This window comes from Clupea harengus, chromosome 8 (genome assembly GCF_900700415.2).
Source record: "Clupea harengus chromosome 8, Ch_v2.0.2, whole genome shotgun sequence".
NCBI classification, from domain to species: Eukaryota; Metazoa; Chordata; class Actinopteri; order Clupeiformes; family Clupeidae; genus Clupea; species Clupea harengus.
The window spans coordinates 13,054,363-13,080,996 of NC_045159.1; the positions used below are offsets into that span (position 1 = coordinate 13,054,363).

The 26,634-nt window shown below is 44.0% G+C and overlaps 1 protein-coding gene across 2 annotated transcripts in view; it reads left to right on the forward strand.

Annotated features, from left to right (window-relative positions):
• The window catches only part of ppp2r2bb (protein phosphatase 2, regulatory subunit B, beta b), an 87,898-nt gene that overhangs the window by 21,957 nt on the left and 39,307 nt on the right, over positions 1–26,634 (forward strand). Inside the window, exon 1 of one of the 2 annotated variants that reach the window (XM_012829966.3) lies at positions 23,374–24,266. The exons of the other annotated variant lie outside the window; for it this stretch is intronic. Within the exon in view, the coding sequence (XP_012685420.1) occupies positions 24,197–24,266 (70 nt within the window). The 5' untranslated portion in view covers positions 23,374–24,196. Of the gene's footprint in view, positions 1–23,373; positions 24,267–26,634 lie in introns of those variants that run through there. 2 annotated transcript variants of the gene reach the window in all.

Below are 26,634 nucleotides of genomic sequence, written 5' to 3' on the forward strand. Positions count from 1 at the left end.
GTGGTGCTTTTTCTCTGTCTGACAGCTTAGCCAGTGATAGCCACAGAGACCTCTGGGTAGCCACCGCGGCACCCATCACCCTCCCCAGTGCCTGTGCCGTGCACCGAGTTAGTCTGAGCGACAGATCCGTCGCGCGACGGAGTTCTGCCACAGACGGGTGATCTTCCCCCAGCGACAAGGCAAGCTCAGTCAGGAGCTTTGCCTGGTAGCGCTGTAGCAATGCAGCCGTATTGGTCGTGCAGGCAGCCTGCCCTGCAGCCAAGTAGGACTTCTCTGCCAGCTGAGCCTGGTGTCTGCCCACCCGCGTGGGCAGGAGAGGCTTCTGGCCGAGACGCATCGTGGGGGATGCGGGGCGAAGAGGTAGCCCGCTACTGCATCCTCCACCTGAGGAAAGGAGAGGTAGCCCCTCTCCTTAGCCATGTGGAGCTGCATGTAGGGCGCGAACCCCCGGCACCGGGGCTCGGCCCGAGTAGGGTATCGCCCATGTCGCCTGCAGTTCCTCGTGCACCTCCTCAAAGAAGGGGATGCTGGAGGGAACTGACGTGGCGGGGCCAGCATAGAACTCCCCGTCCAGCAGCGAGGACCGCACACTGGGAGGGGGAGGGAGAGGGAGCCCGAGGCAGCTGGCTGCTCTCAGCGCAACCTCGTGGAGCTGCTGGCCCAGGAGCCGAGACGAGGTAGGAGGTGTCTCCACCGCAACCTGACGTCATGGCTCGTCTGCATTGCTTCCGCGATTGTGCCCCATCGGAGAAGTCTAGCAGACTATCATCATCCAGGCTGATGTCCAGCTCGAGCGCATCGTGGGGGGATTGCCTGGACACCGCTTGGTTGAAGCTCCTCCGCCTCGCTGCCCGCAGCCCCAGGGCTGACAGGCGCGGAGACGGGGAGAGACCTGGGAGCGGAGCTGCCGCCGCAAGGCGACTGCTCACGCTCACCAAGTCCAAGGCTGAAGACGCACTCATTCTACGGGGGCGTCAGCCCCGGATGGAACTAGTGCAGTCCTCCTCGGCGTCCTTGCGCTTCCAGAACGCAAGGCGCCTGGTAGCCTTAGCTAGCGGGAGGCTAGCACAGATGGGACAGACAGGGGCTTCGCCTGAGAAGGTGCCCTCCGCGTGGTCCCTGCCTAGGCAGGTCACGCACCGACGGTGGCGGTCGCCCTTGGGACGGACGTGACCGCAGTCGGGTAGTGGTCTGGCCATCTTTATCAATCTGAAAGTAGAGAAGAATGTTAAAACACAAGCACACTATCTGCAACGAACACGTTGTTAGCAAGCTAGCAGGCTAGTCAGAGACTTAGCCAGCCAGGCAGCAAGGATAGCAGCACTACTTTCAAAATGAAATTAAGCCAATGAATTAAGCCAATGAATTTCGTGGCGCCCTGAGCTAGTGAGGGTTAAGGAACCCGATAACTCACCAACCCGTAGAGAGCGAAAGCACACAAAACTCTTTTGACTGTGGTAAGCGTTTGAGATATACTCAGAGATGTTCACTCCGTCTTGCGAAGTTTCAAAAGAGGCAGATCTGGGCGCGGCGTAATGGTATTATAGTACTCCTGGCAGGCGGGCCAGGAGCGCGCGCTGACAGATCTCGCGGCCTTTCAGGCGTGAATAGATAAATGCTTCGATTTGTAGCCATGACATTCGTCATGTACCATTGTGTTATATCGCAGTGAACTGCGATAAGGAACCATCTGGACCGGGAGATTTTTGAGACTGCATAGAGAATATAGCTGATATTACCTCTTGCTGTGTAATGGGTTGTTCAAGAAGTTCCTTATAGTCTGAAGATATAGCTGGGATTTTTAAACCGCCAAGGAAATCCTCCATTTCATTACTATTCACTGTAGAGTCAGATGTATACAAGTTACTAAAGAACTCTCTAAATTTAGAATTGATCACATTTGGGTCAGAGGTCATTTCTCCATCATCTAGTCGCAAAGCACTAATAGTCTGTTTGGCTCTTGCCCCTCTTAATTGGCTGGCAAGAAGTTTGCCTGTCTTCTCGAGTTCTCTGCAAAAGGTGAACTGTTTCTTGGGTGGAAAGTAGGTCAAATTCAGTTTTCACTTTTAAACGCTCCCTGTACAGGTCTGGCGTTGGGCTGGTTGCATATTGCCTATCTATATCTTTAATTTGATTTATAAGGTGTGTTTGCTGATATTTACGAATTTCACTGTTGGCTGTAAAGGAGAATAATCTGTCCTCTGAGAAAGGCCTTAAGGGCCTCCCAGACAGTTGCCATTTGAAACTTCTGGGGATATATTGATGCTTAGAAAAGAGCTGATCTGTTCAGAAATGAATTCAACAAAATGATCAATTCGCTAGGAGGGTTGAGTTTTAACGCCAGTTCTCCTTGGTTTGGCTACACAGGGAAATGATAGATCTAAGGCCAGAGGGGCATGATCAGAAATAACAATACTCTGGTATGCACAAGAGCGAACCTTTGACATCATAACATTCTCAATAGGAAATAATCAATCCTTGAGTATGAGTGATGAACATGTGAAAAAAAAGGAGTATTCTCTCTCTGTGGGGTGTAAAAACGCCATGGATCCACCTATGCTGTACTCTGAAAGGAAGTCGTGTATGTAGGAAGCAGACCTACTCACCACGCGGGGGTCTAGTAGAAGAGCGATCCAAGACTGGATCCAAGCAACAGTTAAAGTCTCCTCCCATTATAAGAGGTGGGAGTTTCAGACCAGGAAGCATGCCCAGCACATGTTGGAAAACTTACATCATCTAATTTGGGGCATAGATGTTAGCAAAAGTAACAAAGGTGTCAAGTAGTTTACCAGAGACAATTATGAACCTGCCGTTTTTGTCTGCTATAACTTGGCTTGGGACAAACGACACAGCCTTATCAATCAGAATAGCCACCCCTCTTGCCTTCGCCGGAAAAGATGAATGGAAAAGCTGCCCCACCCAACTTTTGTGGATGCGAGAATGGTCACTATGTCGTAGGTGAGTCTCCTGTAAGAAAGCCACACCGGTCTTTAACTGTCTCAGATGAGAAAGGACCCTGTTTCTCTTCACTGGATGGTTTAAACCCTTTACATTCCAACTTACAAATCTAAGGTTGCAGCTCATCAGAATTATTATCAAGGACATAAGAGCAGGGGTGAGCGTATTGTACCCACCAGCCGCCTAGTGCTTTGCAGCCATTTATCTCATAAACAAAGTGGCTAGAAATCATGTTGTAACATATTAAAGTAAGGTCAGTAAAGTTAAAGTCAGTAAAAAAATGCCCTCCCTTCTCCAAAAAAGTATTCCACCCCCCCATAGCACATGTATTCTCTCCCTGTAACCCTCCCCAAATCCAAACAAACACCCCTAAAGCTGCTGATGCAAACAGCAGCAAGCTACCAAAGACATTCTTTTGTCCACCTAAACTCATTCCGATTCTTCCCACCACAAGCCAATTCCCCACAAAAATACAATTAAACCTTTCAAAACATTACGTATATCCCTGAATTCTTCGTTATGAAGAGTAGAAAATAAAATAGTGAAAAATTATTAAAAAATAAATACATAATAATACAAAAAATAAAATAAATAAATAAAAAAGCCAGGAAAAACTCACACAATGTGCAAAGCTAACTAAACTTCATCAGTAATTTGCATAGAAGGCGATTTGCTTTAAAACTAAAACAAGGGTGTAACAATTCCCTGTGAAAGCGTTTACCTTAAAAGTAAAAGTAAAGTTAAAAGAAAACATTGCATTTTTCCACCACAAGATGGCGATAACCGACCATAGTATGCAGAGCTACCCAGGGCTATGTAAGAATCCTGAGTAGGCTATCAAACTTTCTGGGTCCCTAACCGTTATAGTAAAAGAAACATTAAACAATCTAAATACTATTGGTTACCCACATTTTTCAAATTCATAGAAACACCCACAGCAACAAAAAGTTAGGCATTGAGGTACCAGGATTATTTTCCGTTTTAACACATTTTAAATTGTAATGCAGTTTATAATATCATGGCCAAAAAGAAGAGTAAACATCATCAGCAATATGAACACATTAATATTGGGCCAATACTATTTGAAAAGGGACTATACACCCCATTAATGCAAACAAAAATGTACGGAAAATGCAGTGGCTGTTTCTACCAAGCTAGGCTACCAAGCTAGGCTAACCCATGGCTAAAGACTTGGCTAATATTAGCAATGGCTAGTTTGTGCTAAATGGCTACATTTGCACACAAACTGCTCAAAGGAAATTTAAGTCATTAAGCACTTGGAACTGAAATCACATTACAGATATTAAGCAATTGAACTAAACCCGCATATAACTAATGTGTCACAAGCATTGTAGAGATACCCTTCCTTAAAAGATAGCTAGCACGAGAGTCACTTTAGAAATCTAGGCGGGAGGCTGACGCGCCAAACACTGCCTAGCCTCCTCCACCGATTTTAACCATTGCTTCTCACCGTTAGGCAACACAATGCGGAGACGTGATGGGTATAGGAGTGATGGTTTAAGTCCTCGGTTGTAAAGATCAGACATGACCTGTCGATATTCCGCTCGTTGGTTTACTACATCAGCCGGATAGTCCTCATAGATACGGATCTGCTGGCCACGATATTCAAGTGTCCCTCGCTTGCGTGCCTCTCGGATAATTAGCTCCTTAACCTGATACTTGTGAAGGCGCTTTATCACCGGACGCGGTCTTTCTCCCTTCTTGGGCTTGGGTGCCAGACTGCGATGAGCCCTGTCGATTTCCGGAGGTGTTGGCAGCACCTGCTGCCCAAAGACCTCGCAGAGAAAGGATGGAAAGAATTCCGATGGCCGAGTCCCCTCGACCGACTCCTCCAAGCCCACCACGCGGATGTTCTGTCTCCGGCTGCGCCCCTCCAGATCGCAGACCTTGGTGCGGAGATGTTCGTTGCTAACCTGCACCGTTGAGCACCGTTCTTCCAGGTCTGTGACCCGCTGAGCCACGTCCTCCGCTGCTGTTTCAAGTGATTTTATGCATTCTTCTTGATGTTCCAATGTAGACTGTATTAAGTTCAATTTAGATTCCACTATCTGAAATGAGGATTTAAACTCGGCCGAAAGCCTTGCAGTATGGTGATTCAGCAGGTCAGTTATGCTATCCATCGTATGTTATAAAAAAAAATTTAAAAATTAAAAAGTGTAAAATGGGATATAGAACAACAAAAATATTAACTCATAGGTAGGTTTTAGTCAAAAAGTGTGAACGGTTTCGTGGGAGGCTACTGTCCTTGCGACTACTCCATAAACCCGCCAACCGGAAGCCCCCGAAAAGAGTGAATTCTCGATTTGACCTTTCTAGCACGCCGTAAGAGACGCGCCACTGCTTTAATGGCCCGAGACCAGCATGAAAACGTATTCAGTCTGTCCACAAGGTCAACTTGTTCTGAGGTCTTTATCTGGAATGTCTGAGCTTTCCTAACTTCTGGGTCACCGACTGGTAGCTCTAAAGGCACCTCTGTTGGCATTTCTATCTCCCTTTTCCACAGAAAGCTAGGGCCAGTGAACCAATCAGAAGAAAGCAACTCATCTACTGTTTTCCCTCTTGAAGCATAGTCTGCTGGGTTTTCGTCAGTTGGTACATAGAACCATTGCTTGGGGTCTGAGGCATGACGGATCTTCTGCACCCTATTTGCTACAAAGGTGTGAAAGCGGCGAGCATCATTATTTATGTAGCCTAAGACAACTTTTTAATCTGTCCAAAAGAACTCTTCTACATTACAGTAGCCTAATTCTTCTTTGAGCATATTGCTCACTGCGACTGAGACAACTGCTGCAGTAAGTTCTAACCTGGGTATAGTTGTGACCTTCAGCGGCGAGACACGCCCTTTCCCATGAGAAGAACACAGTGAATGTTTCCTCTTTCATTCTTCTGTCTCAGGTATGTGCATTGGCCATAGCCCGTGGTGCTGGCATCTGAGAAGTGATGTAATTCTGTTTTGATCACCTTTCCAAAGCCAGCTGGCTGGTAGCAGCGAGCTATGTGTATCCTTTCCATCTTAACAAGGTCATCTTGCCATTTCTCCCACCGTGACTTCAATCGCTCTGGAATTGGGTCATCCCATCCTGTTCCTTGATGGCACATGTCCTGGAGAATTTTCTTTCCGTTGAGGAGGTATGGAGCTACGAAGCCCAGTGGGTCGTATATGGAGGCGACAGATGACAGGATGCCACGCCGTGTTGCGGGCTGGTTCTTTGGTGCAACTTTGAAGGTGAAACAGTCACTCTCGATGTTCTAGTAGATTCCCAATGCTCTCTCTAAGGCTGTGACATTGAATCTGAGATCCTTTGCTTTCATGTCTGTGGCGTGTTCTGTTGAGGGGATGCTCTGGAGAACAGCACAGTTGTTAGACACAAATTTGTGAAGGTGTAAACCTCCCTTTGCACACAGCGCACGTGCCTCCTTTGCTATTTGAATGGCCTTTTCAACAGACTCAACACTAATGATGCCATCGTCTACATAAACGTCTCTGGCAATGAACTGTGACCCTAATGGGTGTGTGTGACTGTGTTCTTTGGCGAGCTGCTTTAATCCATAATTTGCACACCCTGGTGAAGATACGGCTCCAAAGAGATGGACAGTCATTCTGAATTCATGGGGAGGTGTGCTTAGGTCGCCGTTCTTCCACCAGCGTAGGTAGTCACGGTCATTCTCTGAGACATGGAACTGATGGAACATCTTTTCTATGTCACACATCAGAGCAGTGTGGTGCTGCCGGAAACGAATGAGAACACCTGTCAAACTGTTTATCATGTCTGGGCCTGGGAGAAGGTGTTCATTGAGGCTGCTTCCCTTGTACTTTGCCGAGCAGTCGAAAACTACTCTCAGCTTTTCAGGCTTTTTGGGGTGATAAACACCATGGTGAGGTATGAACCATTTTTCTCCAAAAGTGCCCTCAGCACGTACCTCCTCTGCGTCACCCCTTTCAATGATGTCCTTCATGTAGTTAATGTAGTCTTTCTTGTAACTTTCATTTGCAATGAACTTCCTTTTCAGGTGACTGAGCCTCACAGCAGCAAGCTGCTTGTTATCAGGTAAGCATGGTCTCTCTCTGAATTTCATAATGTCCATGTTTGTTTGTCTTTATGTTTTCCTTTGATTTGTCAAAGGAAAATCAAATCTTCTTGAGAGACTGTTTTGTCATCTCCTTGAGTGTCTCTGAAATCAGTTTCCAGAATTCTGATTGCGTCCATTGGAGTCACTGCAGGCACCTCCTTCACGGTTACTCTGTGACAGTGACTGTTAGACAATTGTGAGTGAGGTTCTGAACAGCCAACAATACTCCACCCTAAGTCTGTAAGAATGGCAAAGGGTTGGTCATCCTTTCCTGTTATGACCCGTCTGGGTACGAGAGTTCTTGGGCAATTGTAGCCCCACAGTAGCCCCACTTCGCAACTAAGGAGAGGCGGTATTTGGTCTGCAATTGCTGTGAGATGGCGCCATCTTTTTGCTGTTTCATGCGTTGGTATATGTTGTTTGTTCACAGGTATGCAGTCTTTGGTGTATGCAGGAGGCAGTTTGATGTGCACAGTGGAATTGAAACCTCTCACACGCAGACCAGATGTCCGTTCACTTTTAAAGACCATATTTTCACCCATCATGGTAGTGAGTTTCAGTTTAACTGGGCAAGTAGTCAGCTGCAGTTCTTTGCTTACATCTTGCTCAATGAATGTCGTGTCACTTTGTGTATCCAGTAGGGCATACACAAGTTTTTCTTTGGATGGATTCTTTTCGTTCGACACCCACACCGGCACTATCATGGAGGTGTTTTCTGACTGACCTTGGCTGTTGACATTGAGGGACAGAGCAGGTGTTGGTTCCGTTTCAATGCGTTGCGCAGAATTTTCCCTTCTTGCCCATTCTTTGTTTTCACCTTTTCCGTAGCCATCATCGTGAAGACATGTGGGATGTCGTCCTTTGCATGAGTCACATGTGTGGCGATGCCGGCACTCCTTTGCGCTGTGACCGGGTTTTAGACATCCATAACACAGTCTGTTGTCTTTGACGTACGTCCTCCTGTATTCCAGTTTTCTTTTCATGAAGTTTGGACATTTGCAAAGCTGGTGACTGTTATCCTGACATAGCATGCAAGGGGCCTTGACCTTTTCCTTTGTTGTTGTCTGCTTATTACTTTCCACCACTGTCTGTGTGTTGAAGGCACTGGCTTTGTTTCTCTTGCTTACCCTTGTGCTCCACTTGTCTTGACAGGATTCAGCTGAATGGAGAGCGAAGAAAGAAGTGACTGGATTGCAGGCAGTTTCGGCCTCCATGGACATGAACTTGGCAAAGTCCTTGAAGCTAGGGAAATCTTTTCCCTCCGTGAGACGCAATGTCACTTGCCGGTTCCATCGTGAGGCTATCCACTCTGGCAGTTTCCGCATCAACTTCTGATTTTCCTCACAGTCATTTAGGATGTTTAAGCCTTTTACATGGGGCATGGCCTGCAACAGGCATTTAAGAAATCTGAGAAATCTCTCAGTCCTTCAGCATCTTTAGACTGTATTTTTGACCAGTTGGATAATTTTTCTCTAAAGGCCTTTTGAATGATAAACGGCTGGCCATACCTCTGATTGAGCTTGTTCCAAGCGTCGCTGTAAGCTTCGCTGTCACTACGATAGAATGTCCCTTCTAGGCATTTGTGAGCTGAGCCACCTACATATCTCTTGAGGTAGTGCAGCTTATCGGTAGTGGGAATGTTCTTTCCATCTATAAGTGACATAAATGAAGCCTTCCATTCAACAAAGTCAATAGGATTGCCATTAAACACAGTGGGCTCTGGCATTGGAAGTCTGTTAATAGAAATGCTGTCTTGAACAGCTTGTGCTAGGCAGGATACATCAAAGGGAGGAGATGGAGTGACAGCTGTGCGAGGGTGCGGTGCATTGTGGCAGGGGGAAAGGTGCTGAGTGGCATAGGGTCATGAAATGACTTAAAGGACTGGGCATCAGATTCCTCTTTAACTTCTCTATTGTATGCTTCAAGTCTGGCTTGGCAAGTCTGGCAGCCTTTAAGTCCTTTTCAGCTTGCAATCTTTCTAATTCAGCCTTCTGTTTTTCTAATTCCCTCCTGTGTTCTTCCTCTAAAGCTCGGATTTTTTCCTTCTGTATCTTTTCCTCCATTAGCATCTTATATTCAGCCTCCTTAGCAGCTAACTCCGCCGCTGCTTCTGCTCGCTTGGCTGCAACACTTGAGTGCGTGGAACGATGACTGCCAGTCTGTACTGAAGCAGAGGAGCCATAAATGGACCGGGCATAGTGAGGCTCAAGTAGCTCACGCAAGCGCCGTCCTTCATGTTCTGCATCATAATCTCCATTTACGCCAGTCAGTCTCTCGTTCAATATTTTTACAATATCACTTGTTACTGCTGCACAAGCATCAACCTTGCGCCTTAGCTCAGTATCAGGCGTGCCGTGCCCTCTCAGTTCATCATACAATTTCATGATATCCGTTTTCCTTATTTCTAAATTGTCTGCTAGGGATGCCAGGCGCTTTTCTGCTAGCTCAGATTTTAGTTCTTGACGTGTTTGACGAGCTTGGGCTCTCCATTGTTCATAAAAGCTAACAAGTCTCTTTGCCCGTTTGCTCCGTTCTTCTTCACGGTATGCTAGCATCTTTTCAGTGTGAACTCGCGCCCGTTCCGGACGTCTAGCTAAATCTGTATCATCATCTTCATCGCTTAACAGTTCAGCAAGAATGTTCTGTTTGCTTTGCAAAGACTCTTTTAGTTCTTGTCTAATAGCACCTTTTTCTGTTTCCTTTTCTAACATTTCCTTTTGTTCCTGTATTACCTTTCGAAGGATTTCAATCTGCTGCTCTTTATCCTTGCCGCGCAGAGTAGCATCGATTCCCTCCATTTTCGTTAGCCTTTGTCCGTCTTTTTGCTACCTTTACCACCACACCGTCTTCAATTCACCGCTGCCCTTATCCTTATCTTCCGTAAAAGTGTTCCTTGCCTTCCGTATAAGTTATCCTTTTCGTCCGTTATAGTCCTAGATGCAGCAGGTTAGCTGGAGAGGTACTGTACTTACTGTAACGGATCCCCGTATATTTAGTGGCATGAAACTTACTGCTGGTGAAATTACTCTTTTATTTTCTTCTTTCTTCTTTATACATTCAATAAACTGGCAAACTATCACCACCGTAAGAGCTTTGGCCTCATACGGGTCCATTAAAACCATTAAACTTTAAAAATGTATGCATGTGCATCCGTCCGTAACTAAATCTGTAGCCGTACTGACAAATTTACATTAACACATAACGAAATCTGCAATACCTTTTTACCTTGTCAAAATAAAAGTCCTAATTATCTATAAGAGATAAGGTGCCATAAAATCTCAATACATTCCTCAAACAATACATTATCATTTAGGCACACATTAGAGATCAATAAGGCAAATCCAAAGCAGGCAATCAACCCAAAATAATAGCCCTTATATGGGGTTATTTACAATGAGTATGAATTAAATTCCCCAGCATGTATGGCAGCAGTTGATAGCTCTAGCTAGCATGGCTAAGCTAGCATATATGTTTCATCCCCAAATCATATTGTAAAGTTAAAGGTAAAGTTGTGTTTCTTTTCATGTAAAACTATAACTTCTTTATCTGTAAAGGTGCAGATTAACAGCATGCAGAAATCATCTCAATATTGTATTGACATTGTGCACTCCAACAGTGTATTTGCTGTAATAAAGAGAACAGACTATAGGTCTGGAACTGGTAACTTATAAAATAGTATATTTACCATAATTATCTGTCTTAGACCAAGGAATTTGTGGACTTCACCTCTCCCTAACGATCTCACAGTTATCAAAGCATGCATGTATGGTATATCTCTCATCCTCTTCCTTTACTTGTACTTTTATAAACCAAGCCTTGCTCCCTTTAGGTCGACACATATACATTTTTTTCTCTCATATATGTTTGTTATTTCTTCCTTATCTTTCATGTCTTCTTTTTTCTTATACCTTCTTTTTTTTCTTAATGTAAAGATCCCTAGAGAAACTCCTACTCCTTGATAGGAGGAACAGGTTCCGTTCAGGGCCCTTGGTACAGCTGACTGAATGGGGTCAGCAGCAACACAGGAGTTTTGGAGAGGGCGGTGGGGCGGTGGGCAGAGTAGGCCTACTCCTCTGGTGCCTGAGCTGCATGTGCTGAAGTGGGTTGCAAAAGTACTCACACATCCCTATGGAGGCCTGCTGGACCAGCCAGAGCCACTGGAGCGACAATCAGCAGTGGCTTAGCCGGCCGAGCCGCCCAGCAGACGTATTGATTCTGGCGTGATGCAGCATTCTCCTGGAGCTCTCTTTCAGAGGAGGGAGATTTATAAAACAACAGGCACAGCTTGCAGGCACCCATAAACTGCAGCTGCGTGCAGTTTCTCTCGAAAGCGGCAGCGATGAGTTCTGTTTTTAAGAAGTTACAATGAGGTACTGTGAAAACCGATAGCTTTCCAAAGTGAGAGCATTCTGAGATGGGTTCTCTGCAGAAATAAAATGATACATAGCAAATTATATTTTAATACATTATGGGAGCCTATATAATCCAATTACGATTGCAATTCCATGCTTGAAGCACGTCATGGAGGCTTTTATGGAAAGGTCATGTTGATGCTCATAGTCATCCTGAAGTGGTACATTAGTTCAGCGATCAATAGACCCATCAGGATAGGGTGGTGGTTTCAGATAGGCTTGTTTATAGTGAGCAGGACCCAAAAATATGTCTGTGTGCATTTGATAGTATCTCAGGAACAGAGTCCCTGATTATAGAATGGTAAACATTTCCCTGTTTCTTCCCCTCGCTTACAGTCGTAAATAGGCAGTAAATAATCACTTTTATATAATAAGTCTTGTGCCCCCCGTCCCCCCCAACCCACACCCCTGCTGCCAATGGTGTTATATATCCACATACTGACTAGTAATGTTGCCTCCCAGCTGTGTCACTTCAGCCCCTGGTCCGTTTTCTCCAACACCGCACTGCTACCGGCTCATCAATTCTGGTCCATTTCCGGAGCACAGCCGCTCGATACCCGCTGGTCTGGTCTGGATGTGGGACTCGGCTCTGCTTACAAACAAATTACGTAAGGCCTGATAAGTTAGCATGGGAACCATGGCTGGGTTCCCCCGGCCTGGGCTGCACCAAGGTTACTGCCAGAGAAGTGGATGTAGGTCAGAAGGAGTGGGCAGGGGGCGGATGTCCAGCGGATTTGTCAGATAATGCTGTTGCCGTATGGCCAATTTCTTTCAGAATAAAATGCAGTCATGGTCTTCAACATTAATGAGGGGAGTATGACCTGCAGAGGCCAGAATAGCCTTTTAGATGCTGGACAGTTAAATAAAATCCAGGTTTAACATAGTTGACAGATCTGATGTACGCTATTTTACCTTGGCCCGGCATGATAAAATGCCTCATTGCTGCCCAGCAGTGAAGCAGCATTTTATTTCCTTTCTTTTTTATTCATTTTGGCTTGATACCAGCAGCAGGCCATCCAAAACAAATCGATAATAATGTGAGGCCACACCTCGTCGCCAACAGGAAGCAATGCTCAGTGTTTCTACACACAGCTCTAGCATTAACAAGGAGCACTGAGATTTCCCCAACGCGTGCACTTTCCCTGATTGGTCGGTATCTCTGTGTCCCTTGGGAGGCGCCCCAGCCAATGGCTACGCAATACTGTGTAACTTTCTGTGAGGTTAGCTTTTGGCTTGAGACGATGTCATTTTTCAGCATGACTCCAATATTTCATTTCAATAGGGTTCAAGGCAAACACCAAATAATGGCCACATTGGTAGTAAAACAGACTCCAGGTGTCAAAGGTTAAAGGTCCACCATTTCTTGTGAGGTTCTTGCGTTGACAGTTTGCTTTTTAACCTTTTGGTGCGGCTATTCAGTGAGGTAGAGCTTCCAAGATAGTTCCATATCTTCATCTGTGGTTGCTAATGTTTCGTGAACCCTCACTGTCACTATAGTCTTGCAGTGATTGCCACCTTTCCGGTAGTTTAAACATGGTGGACTTTGGTGAAAGGTAATATCTAGACTAATTCTCACAGGAGAATCCTTGAAAGTTCAGCTTGAAGCCTTTTAGCACATTGTTTACAGCACAGGACATTTAACTTTGAATTTAACAATAGAATTGCTCTGCCTGTGGGGATAACCTCCACAGTTAAGACTGCGCATATCACTGTGAAAGGTACGTTTTTTTTATTTTGGCAAAAGGTTGTTGATATTTAAGCTCAACAGCCAATCAAATTACACCCCTGGCTGGAATTCCTTATGGCTCAGTCCGACCCACTATATTTCATTCCCAATTATGCTAGGACTTTGTACGATCACTGTAGATTTTTTTAACGCAAACACATTACGGACAGCTAGTGGACCATGAGGAGCAATTCTGTGAATTTGTTAAAAAGTAGGGCTGTCAAGTGATTTATGTCATTTATGTATTTAATAATTTGCTTTGTGATATATTAATCTAAATGAATCACATACATCAATTTGCAATGAGAAGCATCTAAATCCGTATTTGTCATTGGCCTGAAGTAGCAATGTAAACAAGCCTTGGCAGTGTGATGTTCACCATACATTAATGGCAAACAACAGATACTTCAATTCACTATATTTAATGAAGAATGCGTTTTCTTTTTTCCTGATGTTTTTTCCTTGTCTAAAACAAGCTGGCAAACTAACTTAAGTAATGTCAGACTACATCAACAACAACAGCGCTGAATCAAGACTGATTAAATATTGCTTGCTTGTGAACATATGTCACCAAAAAACGTGTGCCTTCTATCTTTGCTTCGCCTCAGTGAAATGCAATGTTTTTTTTGTTAAGTAGCAAAAAGTAACACTATGCAACAATTTGACACTTTTTGAGGTACGGTTTTATAGGCAACTAGTTTTGGTACCATCCTCAAATTAATTTTTATAGCATATAGCTATGTGAAGGTCAGAACACCTGTGTCTTCCCCACTAGCCATCCAGGATATGCCCTATGTAGTTATGTGTATCGGGCTGGAACACCCTGCAAAAATGGAAGAATAGCTTTCACAGCATGATATTCCCAGCTATACTGCCAAAAGACACCAGTTAGTGTTGGCAAGCTTCTATCAGTGTCAGCTGGGCTGTTGGTGGTGTTTGCAAGGTTTTTGCATGCCTTTTAGGTAGTTAGCTTGCTAGTTTTGGAACAGAACTCCTTATTGCTGCTTTAATGTATAGTATAATAGAATTGTAATAGAACAACAGTTTGTTCTTACAATTATGGTTAGAAATATTTTGTAGATTACCTTCAGGGATTTCTCTAGGTTTTTGTTCAAGCACTTCTGAAGTTATGGAATTCTTCATCTAAAACTTGAGAACGATGTATGCAAATCAATCCAAGATGAGGCTGTAGTAGACCTAATATCCAATGACCAACACAGCCCAAAACATCGATGCCACCTCCCCATAAAAAGCATACAGTGGGAGAAATACAAACTATTACCGCTTACTGTGGCCGCCGCTAAGTGGTGCACAGTGACTATGGGGTCTTGTGGCATCATAGGGGCGTTCATTTTTCTGACGCGATATTTTACTATAATGGATCGAAATTAAGGCTTTATTTTGACACCCCTATTGAAAAGTGTATTTGATAAGAGTCGAAGAATGTGCCTTTAAATTGTCTTTTATTTTGTGTCGTTTTTCAGTGCGTATGTTAGTCCTTAAGGATGGTTCATCCTCCTACAAGTCTCCAAGTGGGACTCAGGTGCTCTGACCATAAAACTAAATAGACCTGAGCTCAAATACCATTGTGATGACCTCTAGTTTTATTGCTAGTGCATATTTTGCAGGTTTGGAAATGAGGTTTGCTGTGTAATGTCCCCAACTGTGTTGACTCTGTCACACCTGAAATATGAAGGTCAACAAAGACCTCTCTTGAACAAGATGCCACCGAATAATGAAATGGGATTTGAAAAGTTAACTTTCGGAAACTCCAAGCTATTCAAAATTATGTTAACTTTGTTATTTGATTTATTATATGTTTGCCATTTTATGTGGGCTTTATATCATAGGATTTGCAATTTAACAGTTTTTATTTCTGAACAGTATTACATTTTGCTTTATTTTGTCATGGTTTTGTTCATCTCTGTAAAGGGCTACGTTGTGTACAGGGGAATTTCTATATCTTCAAATCTCAGTTGTTTTTTTTTTAGCTCATCAAGGAAATGGCATTGGGCAGCTAATCACTTAGTCTTGTCTTAAACTTTCCCATCTCTTCACCTGATTCCTGCTCATCAAGAAAAAGCCTTACCGCTGTGAGCAAAGCAGTTATGCTGTGTGTGTGTGCGTGTGCGTGTGTGTGAGTGACATTTACATTTAATGCCTTACACACACACACATCCGAGCATACACACACTCATATGTAGTCAAAATCTTTGTGTTGCCATTATGAAATTGATGACTTTCCATAACATTATATGAGTAGTGCTGAATGTCTTGCACACACTAGATGTTGTAGTTGTGTTATCAGACACTTATGCTATTACCTTGTTCTCACTTAATTCCTTCTTTTGTCTATTAGAACATTTAGACTTAGTGTTTACATGAGTCTCTTCTATGTGTAAACTGACTAGAGAGAGAGGGGGGGGGGGGACGACGACAAGACAACAAGTGCACTCATCCATGTTAATGAAGCATATCTGTTTTAAATTGACTCTCTCTCTCTCTGTCTCTGCGTCTCTCTCCCTCCGTATGCCTTTCTGTATGCGTGTGTATCTGTATGGCTGTGTGTATGTATTTATGTATTTATTTATGTATGTATGTGTGTATGTCACTGGATCAGGTGTCCATTTGTGCTCGCTTTGCTAGAAAAGCCAAACAGCTGTGTCAGCTGAAAGCAGCAGAAGAGAAATATGCTCTGCCACCATGTTGAGTAGGCTGGCTACAAAGGAAATGGGTCCTTGGCTCTCGACAACCAGGAATAGACATTTCAGATCCAACAAAAATGAAGCCCAGGTCATCAAACATTGTCAGTGCATCGGAGATCGCAGTTCTACAGACTGAACTGCAATCAGAATCGGTAAACTATGTACGTAGTTACTATATGAGTTTATAGCACTAGAGGACGGTCATGAAAGGCAAGGCAGACTTTGAAGGGTACTGTTGAAGCGAGTATCAAAATAATGTCTGATGCAGTTCATGCTAGTATATCCAACCATGACTAGGCATTATTGGATTTTTGCCTGTAACTGCTGCAGTGCCACTAAATGTCCATGGAGTGGCGCCATAAGGTAACACTTCAGCACCATCTTGCTGTCAGATTGTATACAGCCATCATGTGTACAGTACATATATTGACCACCATGATGTGGTTCTGCTTGATTTCTCCTCAACCAGTTCTCTGTTTTATTGCCACTCACCCAATTAAACCTTAACATGTGGCTGATATAATTCTTTTCTGGGATATGCATTTATTTTCTGTGATGTTGTACCTCTGCTAGGGCAGGCAGTGTTAGATTTTGTGCTCGACTGCGCTGGCTCGTTTCTCATTATAGAGCCTTTGTGTGTGTGTGTGTCTGTGTGAGTGTGTGTCCCTTATTGACTCTATGAGTGTGACGACCCACCCGTTGGAGACTATGACATATGATCAAGCTGGCTTTGGTGATAATAAAAAGAACCAGTGGAGGTTGTTTCACTGTGTCAAAGGGCCTTGTAAACCCAGCCCTTCCCAGGCAGAAATGGCAGCGCCGTGAGCGCCGCTGAAATGAATGCGGATGAGAAAGCCCCTTTCAGACTGTGACATGAGGGCCGGGGGATTTAGACCAGCATCCAGCTGGGAGCTCCATCTGATGGGGGCCGTGGTTAAGCTCAGGGCTTTGGGTGCCATTTAAACCCCGGCTTGCTCAGGGCCACTGAAGTCACCTCCGTTTTTTTATTTCTTTATTTCTTTATGTATTTTACACCCGCTCCTTTTCAAGCTGTGTTCCTTCACTCAGGAGTCATTTATCCCAGACCATCCATCCATCAGCTTCTCCTGAGCTCATATAGCTGAAAGACAGGTCGTCATTCAGAAACGGGCTTGTTTTACACCGGGTATTTCACACCATAAAGTGAAGCACTAATAACCAAAATGGAGCCGGGGAAAAAAATGTAACCCCAGTGCATTTTGCCACAGGATTTTCAAGAGGGAGAGTGAGAGTGAAATGAACGCTGATCTGCGGTTGTCATGGCGACAGGCTGTTGCAGACATACAGGAGTGGATTTAGGTACGGGTGGGGGAGGGGGTTGTAGGGGGGGTTTGGGTGGCAGCAGGGGGAACGGAGGCTCCTGCCGTGACCCGTCTGCCTGATCCCCCCCCCCCCCCCCCCGACAAAAAAAACCCATAACCCCCCCCACCCCCAACCCCCTACTAGAAACATCCGGTGAATCCTCCTGCCGAACGCAAGGCTGATAGGGAAAACAACAGGTCACCGTTTAGGAGTCGGGCCTCTGGCCGCTGCCTGCTACCCCTGTGGCTGGTCTGACCATATGGCTTCAGCGTTAAGCTGCATCTGAAGCTGCTGGCTGGCCCACTGCCGCAGGCAGACAGGGCGAGAGAGCATCCCCATTCACAAAACAAGACTGCAGAAAGAGAGAGAGAGAGAAAACTGCATGTTTTCTGTTTTTCTGTGCATGTGCTACAAGTGCATGGAAGAGGATTTAGTAGAATTCATTCAAAATCAGGACCAGATGCGCTACTCCTCTCTTTTGGAGTCTTAATTTATTGTGACAAGCTAATATTTGACTTATTTGCTTTTAAACACTATTGTACCAACTGTACAGACATTTTCAATTGAATGCACAGTATGTTTGGCATATTGAACAGCATAACTATAATACAATAACTATCTCAGAGTCTGTTTCAGAGTATACTGTGTGTAATCTAGCCTTCTTGCTCTTCTTTCAATTCTATACTTTCATTTATATTCAAAATCCAACATAACTGAGCCAAATAAGTAAAACATAGAAGCAGCATTTCTTTAGCAGCCTGATCCTTAGACCGCAGCATTGCCTGTACTCCTCAGAGATGTGAGGAGAGGTCTCTCTAGCATGTATAGAGTGCATTGTGTCTCTCCTTCTGCCTATTATGTGTGTAGAAGGACTTGCATATCAGGACTGTAAACAACGAGGGAAGAGTTACCAACACTCGAGCAATGTTACAGCACAATTCATCCTCATCATAAATAATATATTGTGAATCGACAGAAGTAGAGTCTGTGTTTGTTATGGTGAGATATACTCTGATTATTTTGCCCTAGGCTGACTTTTTTTCTTCTTCTTCTTCTTTTGAAGAAAAGTAAACGGAAACTTGGAAAGAAAGAACAAAAGAATACGGCAGTGTGCCGGCAACATAGTTCAAATTAAGTAAGAATTCGACCCAAACACAAAATAGATGAAAGAAAACTGTCCACCACTCCTTGTCCCTCGTGCTGTACTTCTGCATATGCTATTTGCACTCTTAGTTATAACGGATATTATTGGTAGTCATAAGGAGCGTCCGCTGACTTGAGACAGCATTAACACAAAACACCCTCTCAAGCTGAGGCGCAAGAGAACTGTCCACGGTGCTGAATCAGTTACCGTGTGTCTTTTATTTCCGTCGGATCGATGTGGACTGCTGCGTTAACCTTGTATGTCCAGAGGTTTTCAGTTATTTTTGTAAATACAAAAATATGAGTGCGCTGCATTTCTATATCACTGCTTCAGAAATCAGTCGTTTTATTTGTGTCTGTAATTGTGTTTTTCTAAAATTATTATTGTAATACTGTAGTTAGTTGGACGCATTTGCAAAGAACCCCCGATAAAAAAATGTATCGCATCGATACGAGACTTTAATTAAACTTTTTGGAAAGCCCCAATCAGTAACCACAGGCACAGCTGTGACGCATGTTAATGACTGAAATGTATTGATGAAAGAATATGGCTGGAGGTTGCGACTCTGAGTGAATGATGACTTAGACGCAGAGATGATGACATAGATAGGAAGGTCACTCTCCATCATCATCTGCCCTGGATTCTCAGTAAATCCGTCAAACGGAAGCAGTGTCCTAAAATAGACGCTATAGAGTTGGTTGAGACATATAGAGGTTTATGTGTCAAGAATATAAAAAATAAGCATGGAATAAATACTGTTACTCCATGACTGTTACAGTCCATGCACTCTTCCTACATATTTTTACAGTTCAACAGACTAACATAGCTCCTGGGCCTAATAAAGAAGATTACCTTATAAATTAGTAACATGTGATGTATTACATGATTGTATGGCAGCAGACTCAGAATGTAATGGCCATATAGACCTATGTTTTTACATTATGTGTGTTATACCTGCATTATTCATACCCGGGGCAGTTCTGCTTGCAGTTCATAGTGAGCATAGTATCAGCGTTAGCTTGGCCTGGGTTGAATGAGAAAGAGAACTGCAGTGGTCATCATGACTTGGAAAGGACTATTAGATTAGCTTTGCACAGGCTGGTTTTAATCCTCTCCTCCAAAGCCACACATTTATCTTGTTAGCTCTCTCTCTCTCGTGCTTGCTCGCTCTCTTGCTCTCTCTTTCTCTCTTTCTTTCTTCTGTTCACTACAATGTTTACTACATTTTGTTGGGTGTGAGAGAATGCTCTCAGTCATTAATGTTTAAATGCATGTGTTGGCTGTTTTACCATGTTCATGTTCATTCTCATCTCAACCCCATTTCACTGCCAGACTTCTACCTTACTCACTTTCTATCCATCCTAACCTGTATCCATCTTTTCCTCTGCATCCTCCTTTTTTCATTTCATCCTGTGATCTCTCAGCCATCCTCCTCCCCCAGTTTCTAATTTAGATGAGTTGGCGCTCTCTTTAATAACACTTTGGGAAGTGTAATGAGATTGTAAGGGAGGAGGGGGTCAGGCTGGACAAATTTCTTCCATTGTCCCTAACTTTTCATGTCTTACTCTCCCTCTCTATACCCTCACCCCCTATTTCTCTCTCTCTCTCTCTCTCTCTCTCTCTCTCTCTCTCAGTGTGTGTGTGTGCTTGGAATACTATCAGTTTTTTTTCAGCCTGGAGCCTTTTAATGGTGTAAGCACTTTCTCCTCCCACATTCCCTCACACTCCTGAGAGGCAATGCAGTGAATCACACTTGTGATCCAATCATTGAAGTCCACATACTGCTTGGTCTGTCTTGCATTTGAATTAAGTGCACACTGAATAACTACATGAAGCACAAGCACAAATATGCTTTAATAAAAGCATAGCAAAAACTCATTCGAGCATTCACTGGATCGTGAATAGATAAATCAATCAACAGTGGATCGCTAATGAATCCATGCTGTCTGTTCCAGAAATCTATGACTTCTTAGTGAAGTGAACACTGGGCTGCAAAGGGTACTGCTGTTTCATTTCCTGATTTGTGGAATATCTTGGGAAATGGCGGGTCTGACTCAGGGCAGACCTCAAACAACAGCACCACACCACACCGCACAGCACCGCACCACACCACACCACCATGCCCTAAAGATCAGGACATTTTTACGAGTGGTTGAGGGCGTGTGCTGGTGCACTCTGCTGTCTGAGACAAGCCATTAAACCACAGAGCTTTGTCACTGTCAATGGTGGGGAAGACAGAAGCCCTTGACGGTCTCTCCATCTCCATCCCCCCCTCCTTCTCAGCCATGGAGCACAGCTTTCTGTCTCTCCATGTGGCATTTGGCCAGATTTGCACCGAACCCAATCCTATTTACTATAAATGAAATTAGGCCACCTCACATACCAGTGAGCTGTGGCCTGCATGGACACTATGAGTGTATGTGTTTTTGTCTTTTTCTCTCTCTCTCTCTCTCTTCATCCCTAGCTCTCTCTCTTACTGCCTCTCTGTGCCTTCAAAGGCTGAAATAAATAAGAGCTGCACTGGTCGTTCTATACTAACCCATCCCTAGTCTCTCCCTCAACACACAGACACACACACAAACACTAAAAAAAGCATAAGGGTTTTTTTCTCTCTCGATATTTTGTCTCCTAGTGACTTCATTTAAAAGCTCAGTGCCTGGTTGCCGTGGTTGCATGAATCAGTCTATTGAGATAAAGCAGAGTGGGAGATGTGGGTCGTAACCATGGCGCCATAAACCAACAACCAGCCTTAATATACTGAAACAGAGTGTGTTGTCAGGCTTTATGAAGGTGTGCTGGAGGAATGCTGTAGAGACTGATCTCTCCAGTGACTGCAATGAATATGAATTAGGGTTATTGTGTGGTAATTTGCAAGGCTCAAAATGGAGGCTGACATATTCAAACCACCACATGGATTCTGTTGTATTGTGATGGCATGCATGCTTTAAACTGAAACCTTCACTTGATCTGTCTCCAAACCTTTTATAAGTCACTGCAAATAACTGGAACAATATTATTATCCTTGTCTGCCAGAAGCTATCTGATGCCTCACAGACCAAAGGTCTTCATATTTCATATAAACGAAACATATTTGCTTTGTAGACAATCTGATACATATTTGATTTGTAGACAAATTGACTTCTAACCGCAATGAACAGTGGAATTGGCATATCATATCTACATTTTCCTCTTTGCCTTCTTATACCTTGTTTCTGTTAAGGTCTACACGGTTCAGTTAAGTGGTGTCAGTGAAATACATCCCAAAGCCAGCCAATTATGTGTGCATCACCTAAAGTAATGGCGGGGTAAAATTCTGCCCCGTGGCCTTGAGGGTGTCGGAGCCCTCATGAGCGGGGCCAGCTGGAGGGCGGTGGAAGAATGCTAATGTGAGGGAGAACCTGGCACACATTTTCCACATCTACTGCTCTCCTGAAGCCACTCTGTCTGCGATGTACAACAAACACACACTCCCACGCATAGACACACACACACCACAGACACACACCACAGATACTTGCACACACCACACACACACAAACACACCACAGGCACTAGCACACACCGTAGAGAAAAGCTCACACACACACACACACCACAAATACTAGCACACAACACACACACACACACACACATTCTATCTCATACCACACACCACACATATAGACATGTACACATTCATCCACCCAGCCATACACACACATGTATGCACACACAGAGAGAGACACACAGACAGACATGTATTTCCCAACTCCATTAAATGTCTTTTGGACGGATGCATGAGTAGAGAAATGGGGGGAAGGGGGCCTCTGCAGTTCTGGCAACCCCTGTGTTCTAGCAGGGGCTGTGTCCTGCAAGAAGCAAGTTTAATTAGAGCAGGCATTTTATTGATCTCAGGCGTCGGCACCTCAAGGCTTTTTACACCCTGCTATCATTACAGAATAACTGTCTCTCTCTAGGACCCCATCCTGCATCTGCCCATCTGTATGTGTGTGCATGCGTGTGTGCATCTCTGTGTGTGTGTGTGTGTGTGTGTGTGTGTGTGTGTGTGTGTGTGTGTGTGTGTGTGTGTGTGTGTGCGGGCGTACATGCCTGCGTGTGTGTGTGTATGCTTTAAGGAGAGGTCCCTTCAGGTATCGTCTCATTTAAGCCTTGCGTCTGTGCTTGCAAGAGCTTGCTGCTGAATGTGTGTGTGTGTGTGTAGGAAAAATGGTGAGGAGATATTTTAAAACGGACTGCAGGGAGTTTATGCAAAATGCAGTCCTTAAAGCATCTCACTACAGTAATCCATCAACCTATTCGCTCTATGTAGCCTCGTGCTAGTTATAAATCTAGGATCGAACAGGATAGAAAAATAGGAAAAGGTGGAAACAGAAAAAGAGAGAGATGAAGTGGGATGAAGAGAAAGTCTGACTGCTATTGTCTTACTATACTCATTAAAACGAAATGGTGAAAACAACGCTTTTATTCAGTACACTGAAGGATATCATTCCCTGTTCGCCACGCATTAACCAAACATTAACCATTTCTTCATCGCAACAGATTGAAAAAGGGAAAAATGAATTTCCTGCTTCATGGTAGAGTGGGAATGCATGTTCAACTGGTCATAGGTGGAAGTACCATCCCCCATGCTTCAATACACAACAGCATTGGGTGGATTTAGATAATGGCCTTTGATTTATTCCTGTAGTCACGCTAAAGCAGCCAAGTGTTAAATAACCTGTGTGGGTAGGAGAATGCTTTCAACATGTAGGGTGAAATGACAGGACGGGCAGCGCGGCAGAGACACACATCTCACACAAACACAGCGAATTTAAACACAGTTGAGGAGACTTAGTCGGTGCAATCTGTTGAAATGGATTGTTAATGTGACAACCACAGAAGTTTTTTAGCTCCGTGCTGCTGTCTGTTATCTGTGACACACACACACAGAGACCCACGATGTGTCACAGTCAGATGACTATCATCTAAATGAGATTTCTCATCCTAAATCTGTAAACAACCAGATAAAGCGGAACAACCTATTCCCGTTCTTCTAGGACCCCATAATCAGGTTCAGTGCGCATAAAATAACAATATCAAAAAATTCTGTGTGACCCCCAGTCTGATGTAGCGTAGATGACCAGAACCCTCACCTAATCTGCCTGGTAGAATGCTGCCCCCGCATGTGCGCACACACGTCCCGGTGATGCTGACGCAGTTAGACACAGGCAATCTGCCTGGGAGGAGCTAGGAGCGCATTGCGCGAGTTGAGCTGCCGCAGCAGCAGAGTCAGCGAGGGTACGACCGGTACGGCGCGGAAACCGACAGACACATCGGGGCAAAACGAGGGTGATCCGATCCGACAGCGAGACATCGAGCCTCAGATTGCGAGAGACTGAGGCGGATTCCGAGTCATGCTGTGACCGCGCTGGTGCATGACATGTAGACTGTTGCGTCTTCTTCATACACGGGGATGAAAGCCGGTGCTATATTAGGAGCAACGTCAATATAATTCATTTAGTATTAACTTTGCACTCTCGCACTGCGATTTAATGCCGACCTAATCCGCGAGGTGACACGCCCCATCTTCAAACGTTGAGAAACGAATCGGTATTAGAACAGCATTCTAAAGCAAACCTTACCTTCCGACAGAAAACCAACGGTGTCTGAACGGAATCTTTCTATTTTTGCTCCCTAATTTGTTTTGTCGCCGTGGTGGCAAGAGAGGGTAGAACCATGACTAAGAGCCCGCTGTATGTGCGGACCCTTTGCTGAATTGATGACACAGGACCATGGATACTTGTCTCTATTTTTGGCATTCAACTCATAAGTGTCACAAATGGATGAAGAAATAGACACCCGCAAAATCAACAACAGCTTCCTCCGCGATCACAACTATGCAACCGAAGGTATTTATATCTCCGTATTATAAACCTACATGGGATGTAATTTACATCACTGTATAGCGTAGCTAATAATTGCATCAGCGTATACACGAGTGAAGATGTCATTATAGGGTATTGACTCCAATGACAGTGTATCTGTCTAGTTCGTTGTTGAAATGTGCGATAGTGTAGGCCTTCTTGTGACACAAACGGTCATGAATATAGTAACTTTTAGTATTTAATGTTTGATCGTAGGATATTCATATCTAGCTACGCTAATGAGCAACATAATCAGACTCTACGTGCTTTCTAACGGAACAGGTGTGTATTCATAATGTATGAGATGATCGATCGGTGCTCTATTGGAAATACTGAATATTGCTAGCAAATGTTGCTTTGGTTTGTGCAGAGGCCTACACATAGGCCTAAATGCACATTCACTCCACTCACATACCGATGTCGATATTTACTCATTTGGCGACATCACGTATATTGGAGATGGAGAGAGTTGATGCATCGATGTATCTATTCGGTAGCATCTCCAATAGTCTTTATGAAATATATATCTGAAGTCATGTAGGAGATCAGACTGGAAAATAACGGTGGTCCCCTTAATGCATTTGTAGACTAGTCAGCAAGTCGGTTCATTGATGCAGAGGCTCACAAAAGTTAACTGATGAATGGTAGCCCACCTAATTAGTGGCCTACTCTTACTTAGTGAGAAGGGCCCTTCAACAAGATGAACAAGCAGCTGAACAGCATTAGATGAAGGGGGTGGATGGAAGGAGAGGAGGGGAGAGGAGAGAGGGATGAAGAAAGAGGTATGGCCAGAGAGACAGAATGGGATTGAAGAAGAGAGTTGAAGGTACAGGAGGAGACATACAGAGATGAAGGAAGTCAGACAAAGAGATGGATATATATATATAGAGAGAGAGACATGTGAAGGAAGAGAAAGAGAGAGACAGACACAGAGAGTGAGACAGTGGAGGAGAGAGAGAGGAGATTCTGAAATAAATCAGAGATTACGCTGAAGCCCTGGCCAGACAGATGTGACAGCATTCCACTTGAGCAGTTCAAATCCGCAGCACTGGGTGTACAGAGGCTCAGCCGCCTCGCCTGCAAAAATCCAATCGCACAGAAGAGGGCCAGAAGCCTCTAACAAACCAGCCACCCCTCAAAAAAAAAAAAAAAAAAAAACGAAAGAGAGAGAATGTTGCCATGGTGCTCTGTGTTATTGGTTGGCATTTACGATTTTGTGATTCCCCTTATGAGTCCCCCTAGAGTTGTCTATTACCTTGTTTGGGGAGGAATCATAATTTCTCACAAAAAATAAGAGGGTTGGGGGGGGGGGTTGGTCTAGAATTGGGCTGGATGGACCTCTTTTTATCTCCATAAGTATTGTGTTTCAATGCACAGAGCTAAAATGGCAGAGCTACTAGGGCACTTTGGTGTGGTGCAATTACTGCGAACAGCGAGGGCTATATGGATGTTGAAATGGGGGTTGGAAAGGAGGAAGGGAGGAGAGGGGAAGGGAGGGGGGATGCAGCATTTGGAATTCAACACCATAAATGGAACATACTCTTAAAACGCATTCAGACATGGGAGGGAGTGGGGGGTTAAATCCTCTTTACCCAGAATAAGGGATTTTCAGAATCTTTGTTTGGTCACATTAGCACATGCGTTATAAACAATGGTAATGATACATTTGCCATTCGCTACTTTAAAAAGCCGACATGGAAAAGATTAACGTAAATAGTTTCCCTTGCTGAAAGATAAACAAGATGCGATGATTAATCGCGGTCTAATTCAAATGATTAGAGTAGGGTAATCTTTATGTTTACAGACACAAAAAATATAATAACGTCCAGGAGGAATCAAAACAATTCATGTATGGATTTAGTGCTTCGGTTTCAGTGTTATGATGGGAACACAACAAATACTGAATCAAATAATGTTTTTGATTTACCTTTCTTTGATAGATAGAAAAAGAGATAGAGAGAGGGGGGAGAGAGAGAGAGAGAGACAGAGACAGAGCTAGAGAGGGAGGGAGAGAGAGAGTACTTTATTTATTCCCAAAGGGAAATTTCAGTGATGCAGCAGCAATCCACCTGACCATGCAAATGACAAAAAACAACAATAACTTATAAAAAAACACACACACAATGAGGTAGGTAAAAAAAAAAGAGAGCACAGAATATATACTGTATCGATACAAATAGTACTATATTAGATAACAATAGAATAAAAAAAATATTTTAACGTTAGGGTAAGATATTGCTATTAATGTGCAAATTAAATGTAAAATGTGCATTGCCACTCAGAGGAGGAGTCTCCTCTCCCGGCACAGAGGGGAGTCAGAGTAGATGGCTAATGCAGTGGGCAGGAACAACCT